Source organism: Ammospiza nelsoni, chromosome 8 (assembly GCF_027579445.1).
Source record: "Ammospiza nelsoni isolate bAmmNel1 chromosome 8, bAmmNel1.pri, whole genome shotgun sequence".
Lineage (NCBI taxonomy): Eukaryota > Metazoa > Chordata > Aves > Passeriformes > Passerellidae > Ammospiza > Ammospiza nelsoni.
In genome coordinates this window covers 25077494-25101767 of record NC_080640.1, presented here as the reverse complement: position 1 = coordinate 25101767, position 24274 = coordinate 25077494, and the positions used below count along the sequence as shown (strand labels likewise).

Genomic DNA, 24274 nt, shown 5'->3' with positions numbered 1-24274 from the left:
CAAGCAGTGCAGCACATAAAAGACAGGTGTTGGCATTACTTGTCTGACTATACCAGTGTATAATAGAGCTGTAAATTTTTCTGTTAATGTCTCCTCAAAACCTTGTCTTGGTTTCTCTTCCTTCTTTTTAGAACAGCCTATAGAATGCATTAGCTGGGAGGAAAACAAGTTAATCTCTCTCTTCTCTTTTTACATTATTGTCATGTATCAGAAGAAAAATATAGCACAAAATACTTTTAACCTTTTATCTCATATATATATATATATATATAACTTTTTTGCTTTAGATATAGGCTCTTCTGACGTGAAATCCCGGCATTAAATCTCGGCTACTACCCTTTAATTTTTGTGAGTTTTCTCTTCTTTTCTTCTGAAAAGAAGCTTATGCTAAAAGATGGAACAGTTAACCATTCAATTTCAGTGGCTTCTTAAACTAAAATCCTGTGCGTAATTTAGTATGTATGATCAGTAACTTGTCAGAAAGTATGGGTCAAGAATATTTCATTTTGTACTGTTTTCACTGTTGGAACACTGTTGTGTTTCAAAGTCAGATGCCTCAATGTTCCAGTGAACTCAATGGAAGATCAACAACAGGAAGATTGGGGTTTTGGTTTTGCATTTGTTGGTTGGGTTTTTAAATCAGCAAATACATCCAGGCCTGTATAAATGTTCTACACTCTGTTATAGATACCTGCCATTACCTGCCATGTAAGTAGGATGGGAAATAAAAATATGCATGAGGATGTCTTCAAACTTGAGAAAATATCAGTACACTAATCCAAGTAGGGAATTTTGTTACAAATATTATTCCTGCTGGATGCATTCACCTCCTTACAATACAGATGAGATGGAATTTTTATTTCTATTATGTACTGAAACATTGAAATTTGCTTAATCAATAAAGCACACAAATATCTAACTAAAACCTGACAGGGTTAGAAATTGTACAGGGGAGTAATAAACACAGAGCAAAGAAACTGATTTATGCTCTGATCCTCTCTCAGTAAACTGAAACACCTCTGTCCTGGTACAATAGTCACTGATACTGTGTTTTGTGTGCAAATTGAAGAGTGGGACAGCTTTTTTAAAAAGGTTAGTGGGCAGTATGCATCATCTTTTCTCCAGGCAGACAGAATGTTTCATTTATTCACTCTTGGTCTTCGAAGCAAGAAACAGGAAATTCTAGTTTGTGGTCATCTTTTGCAAGCATTTCACTTGTTTATATTACTCACCTTGTTACTGCTCATCTAAATTCTCCAAGTTTACTGAGTTTGAAAATGACAGAGAAAAACCTTCTAGTATGCAAATTAGATCTAAATCAAGGAAAAAGATGAGAAAACTGATACATGCAAGAAGAGGGAAGAGGAAAAGCCCTCTTGGGACCTATTTATGTTTTCAAAACTCTAGCCATCATTAGGCTCTTGTTTCTCCTAAATACTTCTGAGGGAAACACAAACATGAGCAAACATGAAAGACTGAGCTTTTACCAAACCAATTGCACAAAACAAAACAAAGCTCACAGTGAGATTCTTGTTTACTTTGAATTTCTGCACAAAGGAAATAAAGGAGAAAAGTAGAAGTAGAAAAATTAAAGTAGACGAATTAGTCTTTTAGTAGAACCCTCCTGGCTTTGTACAACTCATTCCAAGGCAACGTTGCCAGGTGACTCTCATTGCCATGGGGAGCACGTGTACCAAAGGCAAGAACAGTGCATGGAGCAGCACTGCTGCCAGGTAGCCTCAGCTGGGATGACTTTCCTGCAGAGATCTCAGAGCCCAGCACTGGCTGATGGGCAGTTGCAGTAGGGGCATGGGGGCACAGTTCTGAATACACAGAGAATAAGGAAAGTTTGTGAAGCTCAGGGTAATTCTTTCTGGAATCAAAGGCTCCTTTAAAAAACAATTTAAAGAAATATGTAAAAGCAGAAATTCTTTGCAATTCAAACTCAGCAGTCACTGAACACTTCACTCACTGAAGGCACCACGACGAGGACTGAGTGCCAGTTCCGTGACTTGCTGTGCAAGCTGCATTTGGAACTCAACCCACTGCTCACTCAGTGCGTGGAGATGTTACCATTTCCCACTGCCTGCAAGTGGAAGACAAGGGTGAAAAACTCCAAGTGTTAAAACTACTGTCAGTCTCAGGGATTGTTTTGGGAAAAAAACTTGTCTCCTTAGATTTTTATTTACTTGCAGCATCTTCCTTCTCTCAAGGCTGTACGCACATGTAACCACGAGGATTTTCTTTTAAAAACAATGTCAGAAGAAATACTAGTACTTGCAAATCTATAGGTGTTTAATCTCAAGAAAGACAAGTCAAGCACAAAACTTCAGCTGTGCAGTCTTTTAAAACAGCTACATATTTTACTATCTCTGAAATAAGCATTGCTGACTGACGTGTGGAATACTTTACAGGACACGTAAATCCATAATCATTATTTTAAAAATTAAATGTTAATGGATATATTTACTTATTTTAGCACCAGGTTCTGCTTCTGCACTACACATTTAATATATTGATGTTTCTTAATAAGTAAGATGCTTCTTTTTGTCTTCAAATAATTTTGACATAAGAAAAATACTATATACTGACACCAAATATATATTTTTTTCACTGATACATAAATTATTTTTGATGCTTCTGAATTATGAATACTTGGTTGCTTAGGCACACAAACATTTAAGTTTGCAAGGCAGACTGGCTCCTTTGTGTAACCTGTTCTAAAAACACAGCCACATTTGCAGATATATAGAAGACACAGTAAATAATGAGCATTCATTTAGAAAGGCTGCTGTGGGCTAAGAACAAAAGAACTCCATCCCAGCCAAAAGCAGGACATTACCCCACCATTTGCATGAGTATACCGCTTGTAGAGAAAAACGGGATTTAATTCAGCACCCATGGATTTCATAATATCTACACTGTGGCTGATATTATCCTGAATAAATTATATAATAAATCAGCATAAACTCTGGCAAAACAGCTTGGGCCTGATTAGACTTCTTCGCCTTGTATACTGTGCAGCCATTTATCCTGAGGCAGGTTTTGACCCATTATACCCATTTTCCCATCATGTAATTAAGTACAGAAAATAAAGAAAATTAAAAAATCAGGCCCATGTCCACACAGATTGGACTGAGACAATCAGCTGCCAAAAAGCTTTCTAATAATAATAGCAATAAGTTACTTAGGATTGTAACATGCTCTGATTTTCTATCAAAATTAACAAGACAGCAACATTAAGTCCTAGTGCAGTTCCCTGTGCCACTATTGCCATAGCTGTAAACGGCTAGGAGAGGAAGTAACTGTATTTACTAAATGCAGAAAAGGAATTAATTGCTTAGGTAATAGGAAGCTACTGGCAAATTTCATCAAGCCAAGTGAAAAGCAGAAAAACGGACAAGAATACTCTGAAATCATGGCAGCCACATGACACAAACTATAAAAAGGCAAACAAAAGCAAAGCAGATGTGTCTGTAACACTACATTTTATGAGTATTTCTGCCTTTATCATGTCATCTCCACTAAGCATTAAAAAACCCACCAAAACAAAATAAAAACCCACTCACACAAAAACACACAAAAGGTAAAAACAAAAAAACAACTAAAAACTGGAGGGAAAAGCAGTGCATTCAGTCATGAGCCAAATTATAAAAAGCCTGCAATTTTTAGGGTCTAAAACTCAGAGAAAACAAGAGTGCCACTTTCTCAAGCTCATCTCTTGAAAAATAGGAAAATAATTTTAGAAAGAGGTCATTCTCAGGCATTCTTTCCTTCTTCACATTGTTATAAAGCTTTTCAATATGTCTTGTATAAAAGCAATAGAATGTTTTATTATACAAAGTATGTTTAAGAATCTTTTAAATACATATTCCAGTTTTTCATGATTTTGTTGAATTAAGATAAATCCCAACACTTCAGATTCAGACTTAGAAACTGAACTCACTGTCTTTATCAGAGGTTTCACATGTTTTACTTGGACGTAACAACACAACCAAAATACAGACTATAGCTTCAGGCAAACAGAAAATATATCCTAGTCCTGTTTAGGAGAAATCTTGAAATAAATGAGATGTACCGAATGAAAGCACATTTTAGAACACTGAAGAAAAGTTACCATGTTAGTGTTTACCAAGAGGAAGAAAACTGCATTGGCTTTAGACTGGCAGATGGATTGAAATAATTTTCTGTATGATGCATCTCTGAATGAATTTTTCAATTATTTTCCATAAAGGCAATTAATCTGCTGTACTCCCTAAAGCAAACAAGCTTCACAATGACTTCAATGAAAGAGCAAAGTAAAATGTTGACATGCGTAATGATTCTTAGATATTCAAAATCTGCTTGTGTGTAAACTGAAACCCAAAGCTCTCCACAGACACCCATGCTTAGTAAGGTTTATTCGCATGTCAAATTGCTGTGAACAAATGTCTTGAATAGTGTAACACAAAATACACGTGGCTAGGAAAGGTTTTGTAACTCTACTGATTACTAACAGAGAGGTGATACCTCAGCTGGTCATTGTTTTTGAGCATTATCAATGTTCAGCCTTCTTTGGGAGCCTTCCTTCTACATTGCTAGTTTAAATTCTTTCTTTGCTAAATCAATGCTAATATTGATTTGCTATTCAGTACACAGGGAATGCATTATGAATAAAACTTAATTCAGTAGTCTCACTGTAAAAGCATTTGCCCAATGAACATACACTGCAATGTCTAGAAGATAATTGAGTTACATGGTAGTAAACAAAATATTACACTACAGCCTCTGACAAGCTGCTAACTTGCTACAGTTGCTAATGTTTTTCACTGGCCCTTACATATTGATACTGATTTTTATTGATGTATCTATGCTTTTTACATGACTACATGGAAGTTAGGTTTGGCTTCTTGCATCCAACAGAATTCTTTAGACCTCTAGTTTGACTTCAAGCAGCAAGAGTTGGCTTTTAGATCCTGGGGCCATTTCTCCATGGGTTGTCTTTCCACGTGCCTCCTGACACAGCTGAGGGTTGCTGCATGCTCCCAAGTGAAACTCTGAATTTCAGGAAGAACCCAGGCTAGTGCCACAGATTTGGCCCACAGTTTATAGCTTCTCACGAATACCCTGAGCAGATACCAGCTGATAAAGGCAGTCACATGGTGCAACTGGCTCTGCAGTCACCACAGCAGTGTGTGAGTACAAGGCAAGGAAGCTTTCCAGGAGGTTTTACTGATACCCTTCTTGGCCATTAATTAGACAGAAGAAAAGTAGTGGAATGCATTCTCAGTTTGCTTTTATCTAATAAGGAAGCCCTCAGTTTAAAACAAAAAATATAGCCCACAATCAAAAATTACTGATGAGTCCTTGTCCTTTCTATAATTGAATTAATAGATCCAAAAAGTACAAAATCCTGATTATATAACCAGAAACACATGCTCACAATGGTCTTTAAAAGCACATATATCTTACAGCTCACCTAGAATGCTACAATCTCAAGGGTGTTGAAGAAGCTGTCAAGACACATTTTCCATAAACTTAAATGACAAGTGTACTAGTAAATCACAGTGTCAGCAGAGCTCACTCAAAAGGAGGAGAAAAACAAAAGCCACAGTTGACATGGAGCCCTGGAAAATTCAAATTTTACAGCTGAATGTTTCAACAGATAACTATGCAGAAAATATACTGGGTTCTTTGCTTTACATGCTTTTCTCCCAGGTGAAGGAAAATGGTTTTTTCCTTAAATATATTCCCTTTGTGTAATGTTTAAGAATGCATTTATTTTCTACATACATTAGCAATCTGAAATCTATTTTTAACTGTGAGAAGCTTCCAGATGACATCACTGATCTCATAAGAAATCATTCTACATGTTTTTTTAATCAAGTAATTATTAGAACCTTTATTGCTAAAAGGGGTACAAATTTAAATCATGGTATATCTGGAGTAATTTCCCATATTCAAATTAAAGCAGCAGGTCCAGATAGATTTCTACATAGCATTTTCTGTAACTGCTTAAGAAACTGTACTTCTTTATCTAGCTCAAAGAAAAGTAAATGTAGACATAATATTGATAACCAATTTTTCTTCTCCTACACTTGGCTAGATTTGGGAACCTTAGGCTAGCTTTGTTAATTACAGTGCTTTCTATCAGCTTGCAGCATTCTTGAGCATTGATTTCTTGTACTGGTCCTCAGGGAGAAAAGTTACCTTTAATCACTCAATAAAGTGAGCCAGACACTGAAGCACTGTTGAAAGTCAAATGAGAACAACATTGGGATAGTAAAAACTTCACACCTAACAAGTGGCAGTGTAGGACCCATGTGCAGCTCTACCACTGACCCAGTTCTGGACATCCCCTGGGGTCTGACACAGTTCTCAGTTAAGCCACCCAAAACCAGGCACTAAATTGCCTCATTTCCTACCAGCAGTAGAGCTAAGGTGAGTGAGCTAGCAGCTAGGCTCAAACTCACAGCAGGAGAATCTGAATGAGGGATTTGAAACCACTACTCAGAAACAGAAATTACTTCAGTGGAGGAACCAACTTCATCTCAAAAAAAGTTATAAACAGAAGCAGGCACAAATTTTTACTAAATTTTTGAATCCAAAGTCTGGAATTGTCTTTCATTTACAGTAATTTTCATTAATCAAACATGATAAAGAAACTCCACTCATACAGCAACTGTGCAGAATAATTTGTTCCTCCCACTGTCTAGATTCTCAAAACTTCTGTCACCACCCTGTAAACAGTAGCATGGTTAAGAGAGAAAATAGGAAAGGGTGTTCTGTCCCATGACTAATGAGCTAATACTTTCTTGTACTTTGGATTGAGTATCTATAAATGTTTATAGCACACCTCAAGTTGAAAAGATTACATTTATCAAGCATATTGGAATGAATTTATAATAGCCACGTGCATTCATGAAATATCCATGCTGTGTTTAATTGTGAGAAGCAGTGGTAGCAGCACTGGCAGAATGGCCATGGAATTACATACAATTTAGATCTCAGTCCTCTCCACTGTGGATTAAGAACTCTTGTGTATTTTATTCTGGATGTTAATCTAGGATAGAGAGCTAGGGTTTGAAGCAGTCAGAGCCAATGCCAATCAGTGTGCCAACTTGCTCTTTTGGAGCTTTTCAAAAGAGTCGTGAGTTTGTGATTTGACAATCCCATTCACTGAAAGGCCAGGAAAAGAGGGAAGAACTGACCTTTCTGAAATTGAAAAGGGAAGAAGCTGTCATTCCCTTAATATTTGAAAGGCAAAGGCAAATTTCTGTCTCCCTCACTCCACCCCATTCTGTCTCCATGCCAGCAGCACACAGTGCAGTGACACACACAGGTCGGTTGCCTCAGTCACAGAAATCCCTTCTCTTCCTTTCTCTACCATCTCCTACTGTTTACCTCCTGCAGGGAAAGCAGTTCAAGTGTCCTGATCTGCTTCTAACTGGGTGAACTGGAATTAAGCTAAACCAACAACACATTGTCTCTCAGGCCCACGCTTTCCCCCCTGCATGGCTACACACAATACCTGCTAGTACTCTGTTTGAGAGAGTTGTCTTTGCTTAGCAGGAAAATAGTATTACTTCAGAGGAGCTGTCAAACTAATAACTTGTAATCTTTTCCCTTGAGGCTGGATCAATAGGACTGCAGGTTCAATGCTTAGCAGAGCAAGAAGAAGGACCAATAAGGCATCCAGCTTCTGGGAAATCAGGGAAATTTACTGACCTCAGGTCTGCAAGTCTTTGCTGGGCTTTAAATAGATAAAATAATAAATATAACTCAGTCTGTTGTAAGCTGATGAAAAAATATACAGAAGACTGTGAAGGAGAAGGCACATTCTTATAAGCATGCAGGCAAAGGAACAAGAGCTGCAGGCATGGCTGATGGACACTCAGATATAGATAACAATGAGCAGGATATGAGTAATTCATCCAGGACTAACAAGGTTCTGCACAGGATACCTGTGGTATGCTAGAGGGGGTGATCAGGAAACAGACAGACGCAGCACTTAAAGGTGCACAGTATGAGCTGAATATCTTGTGCTGGTAGTGACTGGTATCTAAAAGTGCCTTGTGCATAAAAACTCCAACAGACACATCCACAAAGCCACTAGAAGGAGAAATCATGGTCCAGCAGGTAAGGACCAGACTACAGTACCTGGAAAAGGGTACACTGCTCAGATGCAGGCTGCTGGACAGATGAATAAGGCCTTCTGCATTTGCTTTGGTTACCATCAAATAATCAGAATTCCTTCCAGTCTTACTGTAAGCAACCTTTGGGCTTTTTACTTGTGTGTAACACTCTTTATTCTGTGTAAAATGTGACTTTATGTCTTCACATATGATTTCTTCCAAATAACTCTTGCTCTTACATGACATGATTTTATAAATTATTCTTCATATCTAAGCACTAACAGCAGAGCTTTCTGTCCAGACACACCTCTCTTTGTTTTATGCAGTGTGATAAAGCCTGAAGGAGCTGCAGCAACAGAGAAATGTACTCACACACAGACCAGCTCAAAATGGAGACAGAACTGTAGTGAAAAAATACAGGCAAACACTGTAAGCTACCATGATGGCTTACTGAGCAAAATCATAATTCCTCACAATGGCATGCTCTAACAGTAGCAGATGGAGAAGAAAATCTTGAAAGGGTTTTAAGTGAAAGGGGAAGAGGTCTTCAAAATGTAAACGTATTTGATTTTCAATATTTTTTCAGTAAATTCACCTGGGAGTAAACTCTCTGAAAAAGTTGCTCAATATTCTTCACTTATGTCAAGAACTGCCTGATAAACTTGAAAATCCTCTTTTTTAAAAAAATATTATTTTTAACAAACCCTGTTACTGTCTGGGCTCTGTACCTGACCTGTTTGTGTCAGTGAAACTGTTAGCACACCACACCTGTTTCCTCTTTGTGCTCACATGTTTTTTATTATCTCTCATTCTAAATGTCTGCCTTACCTGCCAAGAAAAATTGCTGCCTTCTATCTTCAGAACGTGCCAAATCTTTAGAATACAGCTTCCAGTTAAAAAGCAGTCAAGAAGGACAATGTGTTGTAAAAGAATAAGAAAGCTCATTTCACATTAGCAATTAGCCTATTTACATTAATTATTCAACTGCCTCATTCTACAATTTCCCTGCTGTTCTTTTGTGCTTCCTTTCTCCTTGCAGCCTGTTACAGCTCACATTACCTCACTTTGATACTTTGCTCCCTTCCAAGAGGAGCCATGAGTCTAAAACATTTATTTTGTTTGCTAATAACCTGTCTGCATAGACACTTTGGAACTCTAATGGTGTAAGAAAAACAATTCCAAAGCCTTCAAAAGAACTGACAGACTGAAACAATCATTATGACCTAAGTGGAATGAATTAGTGTGTGAAGGATCATCTTATTTCTCAGAAAACAGAAAAACACCTCTCATTTCTTAAAATGTAGCCAAGAGCTGAATTGAAGCTGAGGAAGCATTTGGGTTTTTTCATGTTATGGGTCTGACTTAGCACAAAAATAATCCAGTACCAGAATCCACCATAGGACCTCAACACTTAACTCTAAATACTTTGTGATCTTTAAAAAATACTATCCAGTAAATGCTTGATAAGAATATGTTCAGGAAATACAGAAAAAGAATGTTCCATCTCACAGGAAGTAAAAGATTAAGTAAAAGATTGTCATGACTCTAATAACAGCTCTCATGCTCATATCCACTCATGTAAAGAATATATATAAAACTGCAAGGACAAACTGGCTCATGTCTGGTACTGCATTAAAACCTGTATGTGTAGGTTATAAAAATTACTGCTTTATAATAATTCTGAAGTGAAATTACAATAGTGTTACTATTTAAAGACAATGGTACAAACTAAACATGAGCCAATCCTCAGTCCTCGAAATGCAAGACAGATTTTCCAGCCTCACAGAGGGCTTAGCAACCCCTCTGTACAATACATCAGAGGGCTCTCCTTCATCCTGCAGCACCACTGTGACAGGAATATCATCCTTCTGTGCCTTAATTCAGCAGTGGGGGAAAGGACTAAGCAGCCTTGGAATCTCCTGTGCTCTGTGTAACCACAGGTTGGGGACAGCAGAGGTGACAGCTGAGCCTGCCTTCCCACTCAGGCCTCACTACTTCTCTAATATAGGTTTATGTGATGAGAGTGTAATTCGGTGTCCAAACTTATTACATGTCTATTCTTCCTGCCAAGAGTCCCAGCAAAGGTGACTTCCATCCCTACCTAATTTTTCTGAGAAAACCACACAGATTGGGGATGCTGATTGATACTAATTGAGTGTGGCATGACTTATTTTACACAAAATCAACCAGATGGCAATATCTGGCAGCCTGTGTTGACCTGGCTGTATCCCTGCAGCAGCCACAAAGCCTACAGATATTTGAACAGCTGATCACAGCTGTGTCCATCCTCAGAACTGACTGGCAGAGAACAGAGAACTCTCTTTTTAATAAAGGAAGTAAGACATAATCTCTTCTAAATCTATCATCTTGAAAGTATCACTTTTTTTTATCTTTCCCAGACAATGGTTCAAAATAATTGTTTTATATTCTGTAACCCTCTTTTTTAATCTCGCTTCCCCTTCTTCATTACTTGCATAAATTAGAGAACTGGATCTGTCCTGCAAATGTATGCAACAGGTGCATTGATAGTCACAATTTTCATTTGAGTCAGGAATTCTCTGATTCTGTTCCAGATGTTTCCCAGCCACAGAAAGTTTCAGATACCAAGCCTTGCATATAGCTATTGGTTTGCATCCTTGAAATCCTGTGGAAGACAGTGAAAAGCTCTCAGGGAAATCGGGAGATTTTTAACAAAGTTTGTATCTTTTTATCATCAGCTACAATTCTAGAAGATAAAAAAAATCCCAGACCCCTAGGGTCTGTTTACTTAAGCAAATAGTCTATGTGCACACTTTCTCAAATAGATGTAAAACCTAGATAATGATAAAGCAGTGAATTACAAAAATAGATCATTAATATCAAGAAGGCTGTACTTCTGCTAGATTTACAACACTTGCTTTACATCTTCCTAAAATGCATTTATTGAAAAACTGAAAAGCTCCTCTTCAAGAGCAGAAGAAAAAGCATGATTTGTGCTCAAAGCAGCAAACTTTATTCACTGTTAGATGTTTTTCAAACAAACCACTGCCATTTCTGTGTCTTTTAAAAACATTACAACACAGACTACATGTTATATTTCCTACGGTTCAGCTATATGAATATTCTGAGTGCCCTCGCTGTTGTTCAAGGACTCAGAATAATTAGACTTTCAGAAATATCTCCTTTATTGGGAACACTTGATTTGCAGAACTATTATCACTCTTTTGGTGTGCTAGATTTTCCTCTTGAAACAAGTTTCTTCCTGAAAACAGCATTAGCCATCTGGGTTAAACCTTAATCTGGAAACGTTTGGAACACATTCCTGATAAACTGAAAATTTTATTTCCTGGCTCCCCTGACCTCAGAGATTATTCAGCTCCTGCATCTCTGAGAATTCTTTCAATCCATCCCTTGATCTGCTCTGATCAACTCCTCCACAGCTTCCCGCTCCCTTAACTGCACCACCACTCTGACTTGCCCTGGCGAAACGGTTCTCCACAATAGCGCCCATGCTCCTGCAATTACATTTTAAAGGTACAGCCTTTAGGGCAACTACCTCATGTTTCCAGATCTGTGATATCAGCCTCTGAACTTTCCTTTCAACCTGAAGGCAACTGGAGATCTGATAGTGCTGCAGCAGATGCTTGGCAAGCAAGCCCTCAGCCACCCACAGACAGGCAATGAATAAATTCTGTACTGTGCAAACTACACACCCGAGAGATCCCTGTTGTATTGTGTGTAAACAGCAACAATCATAAAACATTGCTCACAACTAAACCTGGGGAAATATTTGGAGATGTAAAGACCAGCACCCCTATATTCTGAACAGAAAATAACCAAACACAGAACAAAGTATGTGAGGGTGAACAGTCTAACATCTGAAGTTAAAAATATCAAAACTGTCAAAAGTAACAGCTGACAAACTAATTGGAATGGGAAGAAAAAAGTTCTGAAGCAGATTGCAACCATAAGAGAAAGGTTAAAAGACAAATGAAAGAGCAAATATGGAAATAATACACACTTCAGCTACCAGCAACATTTTGTTAAATACTTAGGGAAGGAAGGATCTTTAGTTTTGCTGCCATATGGAATTCTATCGCAAGTGCCTTATGCCTACAATAAACTGAAAAGCACAATTTGCTAATGTCTGTGATAATTTGGTAAAACTCTTCAATATGTGCGAGGGGAAGACCGATAACTTTCCCTTTACTAGGCATGGGTCCCACAGGAGATTGAAAAGAAAAATCCTGTTCAAAGCTAAACTTAGAAAAACAAGGAATGTGTCCCTCTTTCCAGCCTGAGAGACAGTTCTCCCATCCTAAACACCAATTTACTTCCCTGCTTTCAAAGCATATCAGCAACTGGGATCTTGGCAAAGAATGCTCTTATTTCAAATTAACTAAAACCTTTCATACAACTTGATACAACATTAGGATGCCCATATAAGTTTGACTAATATGTTTATAGTCATAAATTAGCAGGTCGGAAATCAGAATACAATTACTAACTTTCTGGTTATCATACTGTACAGAACTTACCTTTACTTAAATTTAGACCAATTTCTTAGTTTTCATAGTTAGCAAAATTAAATAATATTTCTTTTCACTCAAACCTAAGGCAACTATTAGACAATACAAAATAAATAGTCACTGATTACATTCAATCCCAAGATGGTCCTGGTGACACCTTAATCACTGGCTCTGATTCCTCTTCATTTTAGCTGTTTGATAATTGAGCATTGAGCACTGTGGCCACAAAGTGGGCATAAGCTACTTAAAAAATGGTTCATTGCTTCACAAGTAAAGGTCATATCATAATTTTATGATTTAGGACAGACTTAAAGTTGAGTTTAATTTATATAAAACATTTGAAAATAGATATGTATTTTTTTTCTTCACAAACTTAAGAAAATCATTCTAGATTGGAAGGGCAAATGAACTGGGTTTTGGCAGGCATCTATTATTCAAACAGAGTAAAAAATAATTAAATTTACATCCAGAATTCAGCTGTATGTTACAATTTGCATCCTTAACATCAATTTTTTTAATGAAGAAAACAGTAAAGCCTATTTCAAATGAGCTAAAAAACATCTGCTGAAATTTAGATAACTGATGATAATTTCAAGAGACAGATAGAGATGGATGAAGTTGAAGCTGATATTTATTTAAGTTCCTGTGAATAAATAAAGAAATGTTCTAATTTGAAAGAGCTTTTGTTACTACAGATTTTACTACCCTGCTTCAAATGAACATTTTGTAGTGATTCTTCAAATGAAGACAAAAGGAAAACTTCAGGTACATTAAGCAAGCCATATGTTACCGTGTTCCATGTACCATGAAAATGCCTCAGACAATGTGTATTTTTAAACAGAATCCAGATTGGTTTGATGACTTAAAGTGGAAAATAAGCCAAATATATGAGGATAAAGATGCTTGCATTAAGATTTGTACTTTGCTACTTTAGCTACACACATCTGTCTGAAAGCTTCATCTTTGCATAACTGGAATAAGTTATATGTCCACAGTACAATTTGAAGACAGTGAATCAGCTAATGCTTAACTTCAGCTAAAAAGCTGAACAGCCTGACAGTCAAAGCAGGCAGCCAAGCTCTACTGACCCTGGCAAAAACATGTAATTCTGTAATAAACTGGTATCTACTTCTTCAGTACTGCTGCAATAGCTCTCTTAGTGCATTGCATTCAAAAAACCCTTAACGTGAGGCAGAATATTAAACTCCCATTTTGTGGTCCAAAACTGAGATATAAGAAAATACAGAAATTGCTCAAGGATGTGAAGGACCTGATTATACCTGCAGTGAGAGATGCTTGAGGTGAGTCAGTGGCTCGAGTTGTCAGCTGTAATTCTGGGCTTTGCAGAATGGCTTTCATTTGTACTGCCAATTTCTCATACAAGTCAAATATATTCTGCTGTATATTTGCTCATAGAAAAAAATAATTCATAATGTATCCTGATTCCCTGAACACAATACAAAATAACAAGAGGCCCAGGATTCAGACTCCATGATCCTTGTGGGTCCCTTCCAACTCAGCGCAGTCTGTGATTGTGATTGTTTGGCTTTCCTCAGATTTTTTTGTCCATTACAAACAGTAATACAAACACCAGCTAACACTACCAAACACTAATTATTGCACCTGTAATAGCCTCTTTAGATTTCACCACTGCAAAAGAGCTACAAGGCAGCTGAGTTTTTCGCAATTTACAATTGTTGCAATTAATCTGACCAGAGCTGCAAAAGCCAAAACAACTCATGCAGCAAATAGGTACCAAAACAGCACTCACAGGAGTCCCTGCAAAGAAAACAACTGAGCTTTAGGCTGGGAGTGTAACTTGACTGTGTTTGTCTGGCTCCTTGAGTGAGAGAAGGAAAAATTAGGTACTTTGCTCACTTTTATAAGTCATTGCATTCAGTTTCTTGAGATATGAAGAGCATGATCTGGGAAATTAATGAATGATCAAGAAGGTCTCAATTCTTTCAGTGATTAACAAACTAATCCAAAAGCCACCAAAATTAGTAGAAGGACTGCACGTGCATTGGCTCAAGCCTAGATACCTACTTATACAGAAACATCCTGGTTGGAAGCACGTCTGGCAAATGTCCACAAATTAAATTTTAATCAGTTTGTCTCTCAGAAAGCAACCACACCTAATGTCTTCCCTAAGGAAACACATAACACTGTCTGCATCACTGTTCCTAAGTAATGAAAGTATTTAGAATTTACAAGCTGTACATGACTGACTTCAATGTCTTTGACCAATTAAGCCAATGAAAATAGCAGCTTGTTGATGTCTTTTAACACATAATGATTTGTGTATCATAAACAGAAATCTGCAATACATGAAACATTAAACTTATTCAGAAATCTTCCCTGCCTGACTCACTTCAAAACACCCACACATCCTCATCTTAGCCTTAGAGAATCATGAATGACATGAGGGTCAGCTTAGTGCTTTGAACAAAGCAATAGACTCATCAAAAGCAGTAATAAAAAAAAACTTTAAAATCTTTAACTTTAAAGTCTTGCTGGTCCCTCAATTATGTCAGCTATTAAACCAGAACTTTTTTTTTAATGTCTAAGAATACTGAATATAAGGATCATTGCTAATACCTATGAAAATAAGACATCTTACCTGTGAATTTGATATCAAAGATTCAGCTGTATTGCAAATACTATACAAAGCAAAAGTCTCAGAGATGCCAGCAACTCCAGCAGATAAGACAGCAAATTTTGGATCTGCACAAGTCCTATTTCAGGAAAACTGCCTAAAATTATATACTCTCAATTATTTTTGAGGAAAAAAAATAATAACTTCTGTTCTCAAAAGAAAGCAAGAAAGAAAAAAATGCTCCTTCAGTTTATAAAGTAAAACAGTGATTTAAAAGATATGAGTTCAAGTCATTCTTGCAAATCAGGTAAATCAAAAATTTGAACATCATTCATCTACCTACCACATAATTGTTGTATTTTCCAGTTAATTTTGGAATTCTTCTAATCCTATCTTTGTTTCAGTACTCTCGCTTGACTTGCTATTTTGCAGTAAGTATATTTTGGCCCAAATATTCCTGAATAAAACTTTGGTGATATGAGTCCTACATTAGTCTGCTTAATTAGTAAAAATAAAACAGGAAGATTGTATGCTAATTGTAGGAAAGATGCAAAAATCTTGTTTTAACAGGCACTCGGTTTCACCGAGTCAGTAGGCTTTGCTTTTTTGGGATGGAAGCTGTCAAGATTAATTTCCTGAACAGATGCTCACAGCCCTGTTATACATCAAATGAGAGATCAGGGAATTACCATGGAACCACTGAGCAATCCTGTTGGTGCTCCTCTCAAAGCCAGCCCGCCGAGGGATCTGCTCCTCCTTGAACCAGCGGATGATGACGTCGCGGGAGAAGGGCCGAGCAGGGCGCTCCCAGATGTTACTGCACGCAAAGACAGAGCACAGCAGGGTGGGAAAACAAGGGACACCATAAATAATGGCCTCTTTTTACATATTGACAAAGCATACAGCTGCAAAATGGTCAGCGTAACTTCTGCTAGTACAACTCACTGAATAACTTTTTAAAATTTGTTTCATTTACTTTGTGTTTTTATGAAAACCACAGTAGTGTGATTTTTATATTTGCAATGGCACCTTAAACATTTTCTTACACAACTTAAACTGGAAAAACAATTTACCACAATGGACATTTCAGTCAGCTTTCCTTTTCCACCTCATTTTTATTCCAATGTAAATATTGTCAAGCAACTCTTTTTCCTTGAGTATACTCCTTTTTACTGGCAAAAATATGTAAATCATTATCAGCTACAATACACTGTGTCTCCAAGCAGGAAGCACTAAGCACAATAGAAGGAATGTTTAGTTTAAACATTTATGTTTCCTTTGCATTCTCTGCTTGACAGCCTGCCTTACTCTTTCTACTACTTTTTACTTTTTATGTGTTTTAGTTAGTAGGAATCATCCTCCAGTTTGAATTCTTAGATACTTGGCTTTGCCTGAAAAAATGCCACAAAAAACAAAGCCTCTGAAACTTAGGACTGCTGTCTGTAAAAAAAAAAAAAAAAAAAAAAAAAAAAAAAAAAAAAAAAAAGAAACAAAAGCTGTTAAACAGCAGGCAATTTATTTTAGGCTTGAGGCTTAAGACATTTGTCCATTTGACTTCAGCCTCACATACTGATCTCATACTGTCTTCTCAAGGAGTCGTATCTGTGTGAATTCTAAGAAATCAGCCTGAAAATAAATGACATTTAGTTTGCATCAAATCTCTTTTTCTTTTCCTTAAAACATTCTTTTTTTCTGATCATCAGGAAATAGCAAGACTGAGGACTCCCCAAACCTGAAGAACAGCTTGTTGAAATGGAGAGGGAGCAATCCAAGAGAAAACTGTTTCAAAACCACTCCAGCACAAACCAACCTGGACGCTGCAGGAGACAAAGGAGTCGCACTGTTGTTGTTCAGTTTGATGTCCTGATCGCTGCTCAGGTTTGTCCCCTGGAACAAATGGCTCAGGCCAGCCACCCTTCCCTTCTGGATGGCGCGCAGGGACTGCCGTCGGTACTCGTCCCGCGCCCTGCGCGCTTTGTGGCTCCTCTCCTCGTCCGCAGCCTTGGAGCGGCGCACTGGGCAGGGTGAACAGGAGGAGAGATTGAGAATCACAAACAGCCACGGAGCCCTCTGCTCACAGCAGCTTAGTGCCTTTATTCCTACATGAGCTTGTTTTAAGAGTGTATAAATTGCACCACATTACAGAAGGCAGATAACTGGAAGGCTTCCCTGATGCTTCAAACACAGGCCCACCTCTAGAAGGAGCCTCAAATTATCAATGATCTGACCACTGCTGGCAATTAGTGAGCTTCTACATATTGTGATTAAATCTGACACTTCTTTTGGCTGTAATAAGAGAAATTCTGCTTGGGGATATCTTTTCCCCTGGAAGTGCACCAAGTTCTATGTTTCAAGAAAGGATGTTAATTACTGCTTTAAATTAAGTCTGTATCTAACAGTGTTCTTGGCCGCTATGAACATAACTAGACTTGAAGAGTCAACTCCCAAAATTTACCATTATAAAAACTGACATGTAGGCTGCACTTTGTCAGTACTGTTTGTTTCTGAAAGGCCTATGCTATCTTGGTCATGGTACTTATAGTCACAGACATTTCCAACTTGAAATTCACAGTCTAAAAAGGGTTTCAGTAACAATGGATAAATTAACAGTCATTGGAAAGGGCATGTTGATGCTATGGATGGGGCTGCCTCACACTTCAGTCTCTGAAATTGTATATGGAGAACCAGAAGTTGTACTGGAAGATTTAATACACACCTAATCAGGGCACTGCCAGGGAGTTACCCATTTCTGTAACCTGCAATGAGACTGCTGCTCAGGCCACTGTGGCTCAGGCATCTTTCACTAAACTTCTTCATTTTAATGTTCCAACAATCCTGTCTTTGACATGGTATAACTTAAATGCACCAAGAATTCTACTGCAAATATTTGTCATCTATTGGCTCTTTTCTGGTGCCTCAAGCCCTACTTGGATGATGTTTTTGAACAAATAACTGCAGGCAGGCAAATTATTCCAGTGCAAAACAAACCTTTAAACATGCAGTGAAGCAAATATTAAAGAAGCTAGCTATGGCCTCCAGTAGCAATTATCAATCCTACCATGACTATCCTGGCTTAGATCATATCCAGTTCATAAAGTGAGCACTCCATTTCCAACTCCCCTGTGACTGTACCTGTGGCTAGGAATGCATGATATAATACCAGACAGCTGCATTTCATTACTCTGTTTGCATCTCTCTGGTTTACACTCCCAATTTAAAGCAAGCTGAAGTATAACTGGATTTAACTCCCAAATTCTAAGAAGGTTTAATGGAATCAAGAAATAAAAGCACTCAAAGCCAAATGAAATGAAATAAAACCTTGTGGGCAAATGAGGGAAAGGGAAAAGACCTTTAAGCTGAGACTTATATAATATTACCATAAGCAGGAAGATATGCAGGACTAAAAGCTCATCAAGATAGCATAATGAACGAGTCATAGATGCTCCACATGTATACAACTGGCAGGATTTCAGTTTTACTTAACTACATACCCTGCAGCTTTGGCTAAACACAGTAACAAACAAATGCACAGCACAGGAAACACAAGTAGCAGTCTTCACTATTTATCTTAGAGATCATTATTTTTAAGGGTAGATAACATAATTTACATATAGTTCTTCAAAGGCTCCAGTATTTCTGTAATTTATCCTTTATAAAGCCACACATAATGGTTACTTTAAAAATGAACTTTGTGCTTGCAGCACAAGGAGAGACTGCAAGGAAGATAAGTGTGATGCAACTTTGCAAGACATCTAGAAACCCTCCACTGTTTGCCACCATCACAATATTCACATTGAGGGCAGGCTGCCTGGAGCTTTGTGGTTTGCTCTTTGTTGGTAAGAGGATGTTCACACTACATGTCACAGAGACATCTCTGAGCTGGCTTTGAACTGTTCATTTCTACTAATGACAACCAGCCAATGATGGCAGCATGGACCAGTCTTGGATGTATTTGCCAGTTTTCCAGGAGGGCTTGGTCACCCATTTTTCACCTGCTGTGCTGAGGCTGCAATCACAATGGTACACGCCTCTCTGAGCAGCATATTTTTCTTTGTGGCTTAGAACCCTCCCTCCTAGTGAGATGGTTCTAAGCCATAAAGAAAAATATGAATAGTAATGAAATTCTAGTGTAAGAAAAACCTTCTACAAAAATACACCCAGATTTATCTTCAGACTCTAAATTACTTTCTCAAGATAGATAAATTTGTAGGAAGTGTCAGTATGGGAAGATAGTTCATGTGGCATATATCATTTTGTCTGGTATGTAGTGAAAACTTTTCTGTAGATTCCTGACTGTGATGGCTTTATCCCCAGTATTATTTCTAGTCACCAAACATGGTTATTGATGCCAGTGACTTTGATTATTTGCTCAAAAAGCTGGGTATGCAGGTGCTCTTTGGGTCCTAGAGGGGTTGGCTTGGGATCACCTTGTTTTCCATGAGCAGTTTATGAAAATCTCTTCTTTCTTTATGCTAGCCTAAGGTGCCTTTTGTCTTCTATATTTTCTCGGGATTGGGAAATCCCTATTAGCAGTCCTGGCAAAGTTCTAATACCAGATATTTTGATATAGATGAGGATTAATTCATACTATGCTGCTGCTGAATGCGATCAAATAATTTGTGAAAGACTAGGACCTCTCCATTTTCTATAATCTATTTTCTAAATCAATCAATTTTTGATTTACAGTCAGATATGTGAAAGCTGGAAAAAGCCCAAACATATGCTATGAATATCCATCATGATTTTTTTTTTTTTGTTTAAACTTTCCCTCATTAAAAATTCTTGGAAGCTTGTTTATGAGCTATTCAAAAATGACTAGCTAATAGATAAAATTCAATCTTCAGATTTTCTGAGTGCACATACAAATCACTCAGTGTTTTTTTCCCTTTCCTAAGTGGAAAATATAACTTCCCACAAATACTCTGCAATATGGCTTCAATTCAGCCATCTTATCTGAAAGCACATGAATAATCTCATTCCTATTCACTGTGCACTGTGAGACCTACTGGAGTTCAGAGGGCACATATATGTAAGGTTGAGCACTTGCTTAGTTAATGCATAGCTGAACTGGGGACCACTCACTTTAAAATTCAGCATTTTATCAACACTCCTGCCAGTAAGCTCACTTGAATTTTTGGAGAACATAAATACCCAATGAATTCCTTTAAAAGTTAGGCAAAATTAAATTCATAGACACATTCGTAGAAGAACATAAAAATACAACATTATAAAAGAAGCTATAATGAGTCAGCCTGGTATCCTTCTTCCAAGAGAGACCAAAAGTAGGTGCTCAGGGAAAGGCAAAAGAATAGATCAACTCACTCATCTCTGTCTTCATTTTTACTGGAATAATTTTTTTCTGGAGATGAATAAAGCTGGTCAGACGGTATCTGAGCACTTCCCTACCTGATGCAGTTTGTAGGACTTTGTAAGTGTATTAACAGAATGCCTTTTGCAATATTCAATCAGATTAATATTTTTGCTACAGATTTTCCTATCATGTTTCACAGACACTTTTTTTGCTTTCTCAAAGAGCGGTCACACTTAAATAAACTAGAAACCTAAAAATGGACAGCACACAGAAATGTCCAAAACTAATGAGAATATGTACCCTCTACTATCCAAGTTTAGTTTCGCTTTTCAATTTCAAAAATAAGAGTTTTGAACAGTAGACTCTCTGAATAAGTCTTCCACAATACATCCTGCCAACCAATATCCCTGCTCAACTTGCTAACTTACAACTGCCCTCTAAAATATCCCAATATATATCTTTTATATTAAATCAAAGTAATTGCTCTTACAACATAATTTTTCCCTTTTAGCACAGATTTTCCAAATTATTCTACACTTGTTATTTAGCATACTAAAAGCCCTAAAATCATGTATTTCAGTTTACACAGTAATTCTATGGGCCATTATTGTTCTCTGGCAAATAGCAGAAGCTAACTGAAATGAACAACTGAAACTAATATTAGCATCACTTTGCTTATTGCCTTGGCAATAAACAGCTGGGGGATAATGTGATGAGGAGAGATGAATCCCCATCACATTCTGAATTCTATCTACTAAACAAATCAGTAGTGTCATCAATATCATTGCTACATTCCTTTCCCCAATACCTGCTCTAGCACTACTGTTCCACTGAGCCCCAGCTCTGTGGAACAGGGCAGGGCTCACTTCAAGGAGGTAAGACCCAAAGGACCCTGGTCTTGCTCCTAATAGACAATATGATCTCCACTGCAGGTTTGTAGTGGCAAAAAATATAAATACTACATCTGCTTGTAATTCTCTTATGCATTCATGCATTTATTTATTGCTTAGAAAAGCTGACTCTTGGACAGCTTTGCCTAACTTCACTAAATTTCCTCTCAGTGCCCCACAGGAATATTGCAGACAAAATGGAAGGATTATCATAAAAAGAAAAATATGTCTGGAACTGAAATAAAAAATGAAAAATCTGGTGAGCCTGAGGTACTAACTAATTTCATAGCAATTTTAGATGTTCCCACTTCCAAATATTTGTTGCTATCTGCTACACATTTTGGCTCCTGCAGTAAAGTTAAGGAAATGGAAGATGTTAATACACCTGAGGAAACTCAGTACAAAGTTTGATAGCACAGTCTAAGCCAGCCAGCAACTCAGATAAGGCACTGAACACTGCATCTTCCTATCTTCAGCTGTTGCACCCATTTGCTAATGGAGCATGGTTCTGAGCCCTCAAACCAACAGGGATAAATTGAGACTCTGAGATAAGCGTAAGAGGATAAACAAGGATATGGAACACTCCAGTCATTAGTCTGCAGTTAGTTTAATGCTAAATCAATTACTGCTAACAGCATAACTCTGGCAGCACACAATTTATAGCAGGCTGCAAACCCAGCAGCAGGAGAGAAGGTGCTGAGGCAGAACCACTGCTGGTGACCAGGCTCAGCAGCTCTGAGCCACCTGAGCTGCTCTCAGCCACCTCTGGCTGAGGGGACAGGCCTGAAGGCAGACAGACGAGGTGATTGAATTCCTCCAGAGCATACAGAATACCCCAGAGCTTCCACAAGAAAAAGTACTGGTGGCAGACCATCCCCACCAGCATGTGATGCAGTCACAAGTGTTTTAACAGACCAAAAATGCCATTACAGAACTCCTGGTCAAGACTTTCCATAGCTTATTCCTTTTTCTCCCTCCCCTCTCCCATAATTATTCTACAGCATTTTTGATGTCTATCCCTGCACAAGCAGTTTTCCTCAAGAAAATAGAGGCAAAAATTCAAAACATCAGTTACCTCATTAATGCAATAGTAAGAAAATGATACCTGGTTTTAGTAGTGTTTGTAGTATTTTGTTTTATTTCAATGCAAAGGTAACCTGGATTACTTTTTTCTTTTAATATTATGATTGAAATGTTTTTTCTTTCCTTATATAGTATCAAAGAAATCCTAAAGTACATAATACCATCCTCTATGTTGGGTTGCCAGCTGATGCTGATTTTCTGCAGACCTAAAAGGCAACTTTTTCTCAACTCAGTTTACTCTCACATACCCAAAATACAGAAAGTTAGTTTTCCTTTCCATATAAACATGTACACCTGGATTTAGATAATTCTCCAGAAAATAATTACTTTATCTTTATTGACAGTGTAATATGCAGAGGTTTTGTTGATCAAAATTAACATACTCTATTATGAGCTTGGAAAATGGCACCAGTGTATCATATAGATTTAATTCATCTTGTACACAGTGATTCATTATCAGATCAATTCCAGGTAATAGCACTACAGTAATTAGTCCTCAGGAATTAATGAAGTGATGACAAAAGCCATAAAATAAACTAATTGTATCTTTTGAAATTTATTCATAATGTGGGCCATTACTTGTCTACGGTATTAATGTGTACATCTGTATAATAATATAGTTTTTCTATTCCTTATACACTTTTTAAAATCACCAAGAAAATTGAAATTGATCACAATTATGATATTCATAAAGAATTTCAGGCTACCTAAAAGGAACAGTACTTCCATAGAATGAGATCATCATCATCATCAGGTGTTTTTTTAGAGCAACAATCTAAGTATGATTTACTGTAATCTTTTGGAATGAAGTGAGTTTCAGCATTGATACCATAGCTTCACCCCACTACCATATGGAAGCAACTAAAATACTGATGAAGACAGATTCTATCTCTTCAACGATAGCTGAGGACAAGCTGTCAAAATAACTATGCCCTGAGTTATTATTAGTAAGCCAAAACTGTTAATTAAGTACATTAGACAAAATTTAATTATCTCAGTCATTGTACACAAAAACTTTTCTATAAGACATTGACACAGATTCAGGAAGAAATCCAAAACTCCTGTTTGTAATTTTAAGCTGGCAATTTCCACCAAAATAATACAGCACTTTGTATTGCTCTAGGTAGAAGTTTTTTTGGCCACAAAATCTCCATTCTGCAAGTGTCTTTTTACCTGCTTTCAGAAATATGTGAGTGCTGTGAAAGTAGTTTTACTCACACTGTTCTTCCCACTCCTGGTCGTCGTCGCTGTGCTGACTGTGCTGCTGAGCTTGCTTGAGGCTCAGGTACAGCTCCTTTGCCCGGATTTCTTCCTGCTGCCTGATCAGCTCCTCACCTTTCTGTCTTTCCTCTTCTTCTCTTTTCTAGAGAAAATGAAGTAAGCAACAAGTGACTAAAGAGGTAGAATGTGCCAAAAGCTGAGACACTGCTTCAGTTGTTTCCTATCACAGAGAAGCTGCATTACCCTGGACAAATCACCATCTCTTCTAACTTTGGACTTCTCGCCTCTCACAAGTGGCATCACTGAATTTTCCCACCTCCTAGGAATTCCTGAGGGTACATTTTGAGACCACAGGTATCAAAGGAATGAGGAACTTGTAATCATCTAAGATCTGAAAACTATACAGAAAACATTTTATCACATGGCACCAAAGCCTGTGCTATTCTCCAGACTGTGAGGAAAGCTTGGTTTAAGTCCATGTGTACCCCCATTGAAGATAATGCTGTCTTCAAGCACTACACACAGCATCCACAGAACTTTAGAATTCAGGA

The 24274-nt window shown here is 37.6% G+C and overlaps 1 protein-coding gene across 2 annotated transcripts in view; it reads right to left on the bottom strand.

Annotated features, from left to right (window-relative positions):
* Positions 1-24274, bottom strand: part of SH2D4B (SH2 domain containing 4B) — a 56083-nt gene that overhangs the window by 10456 nt on the left and 21353 nt on the right. Inside the window, exons 4-6 of one of the 2 annotated variants that reach the window (XM_059477346.1) lie at positions 23721-23865; positions 17029-17233; positions 15908-16035 (exon numbers count right to left, since the gene is read on the bottom strand). In XM_059477346.1, the coding sequence (XP_059333329.1) occupies positions 15908-16035; positions 17029-17233; positions 23721-23865 (478 nt within the window). The remainder of the gene's footprint in view (positions 1-15907; positions 16036-17028; positions 17234-23720; positions 23866-24274) is intronic. The other variant, XM_059477347.1, reaches the window with a different exon arrangement.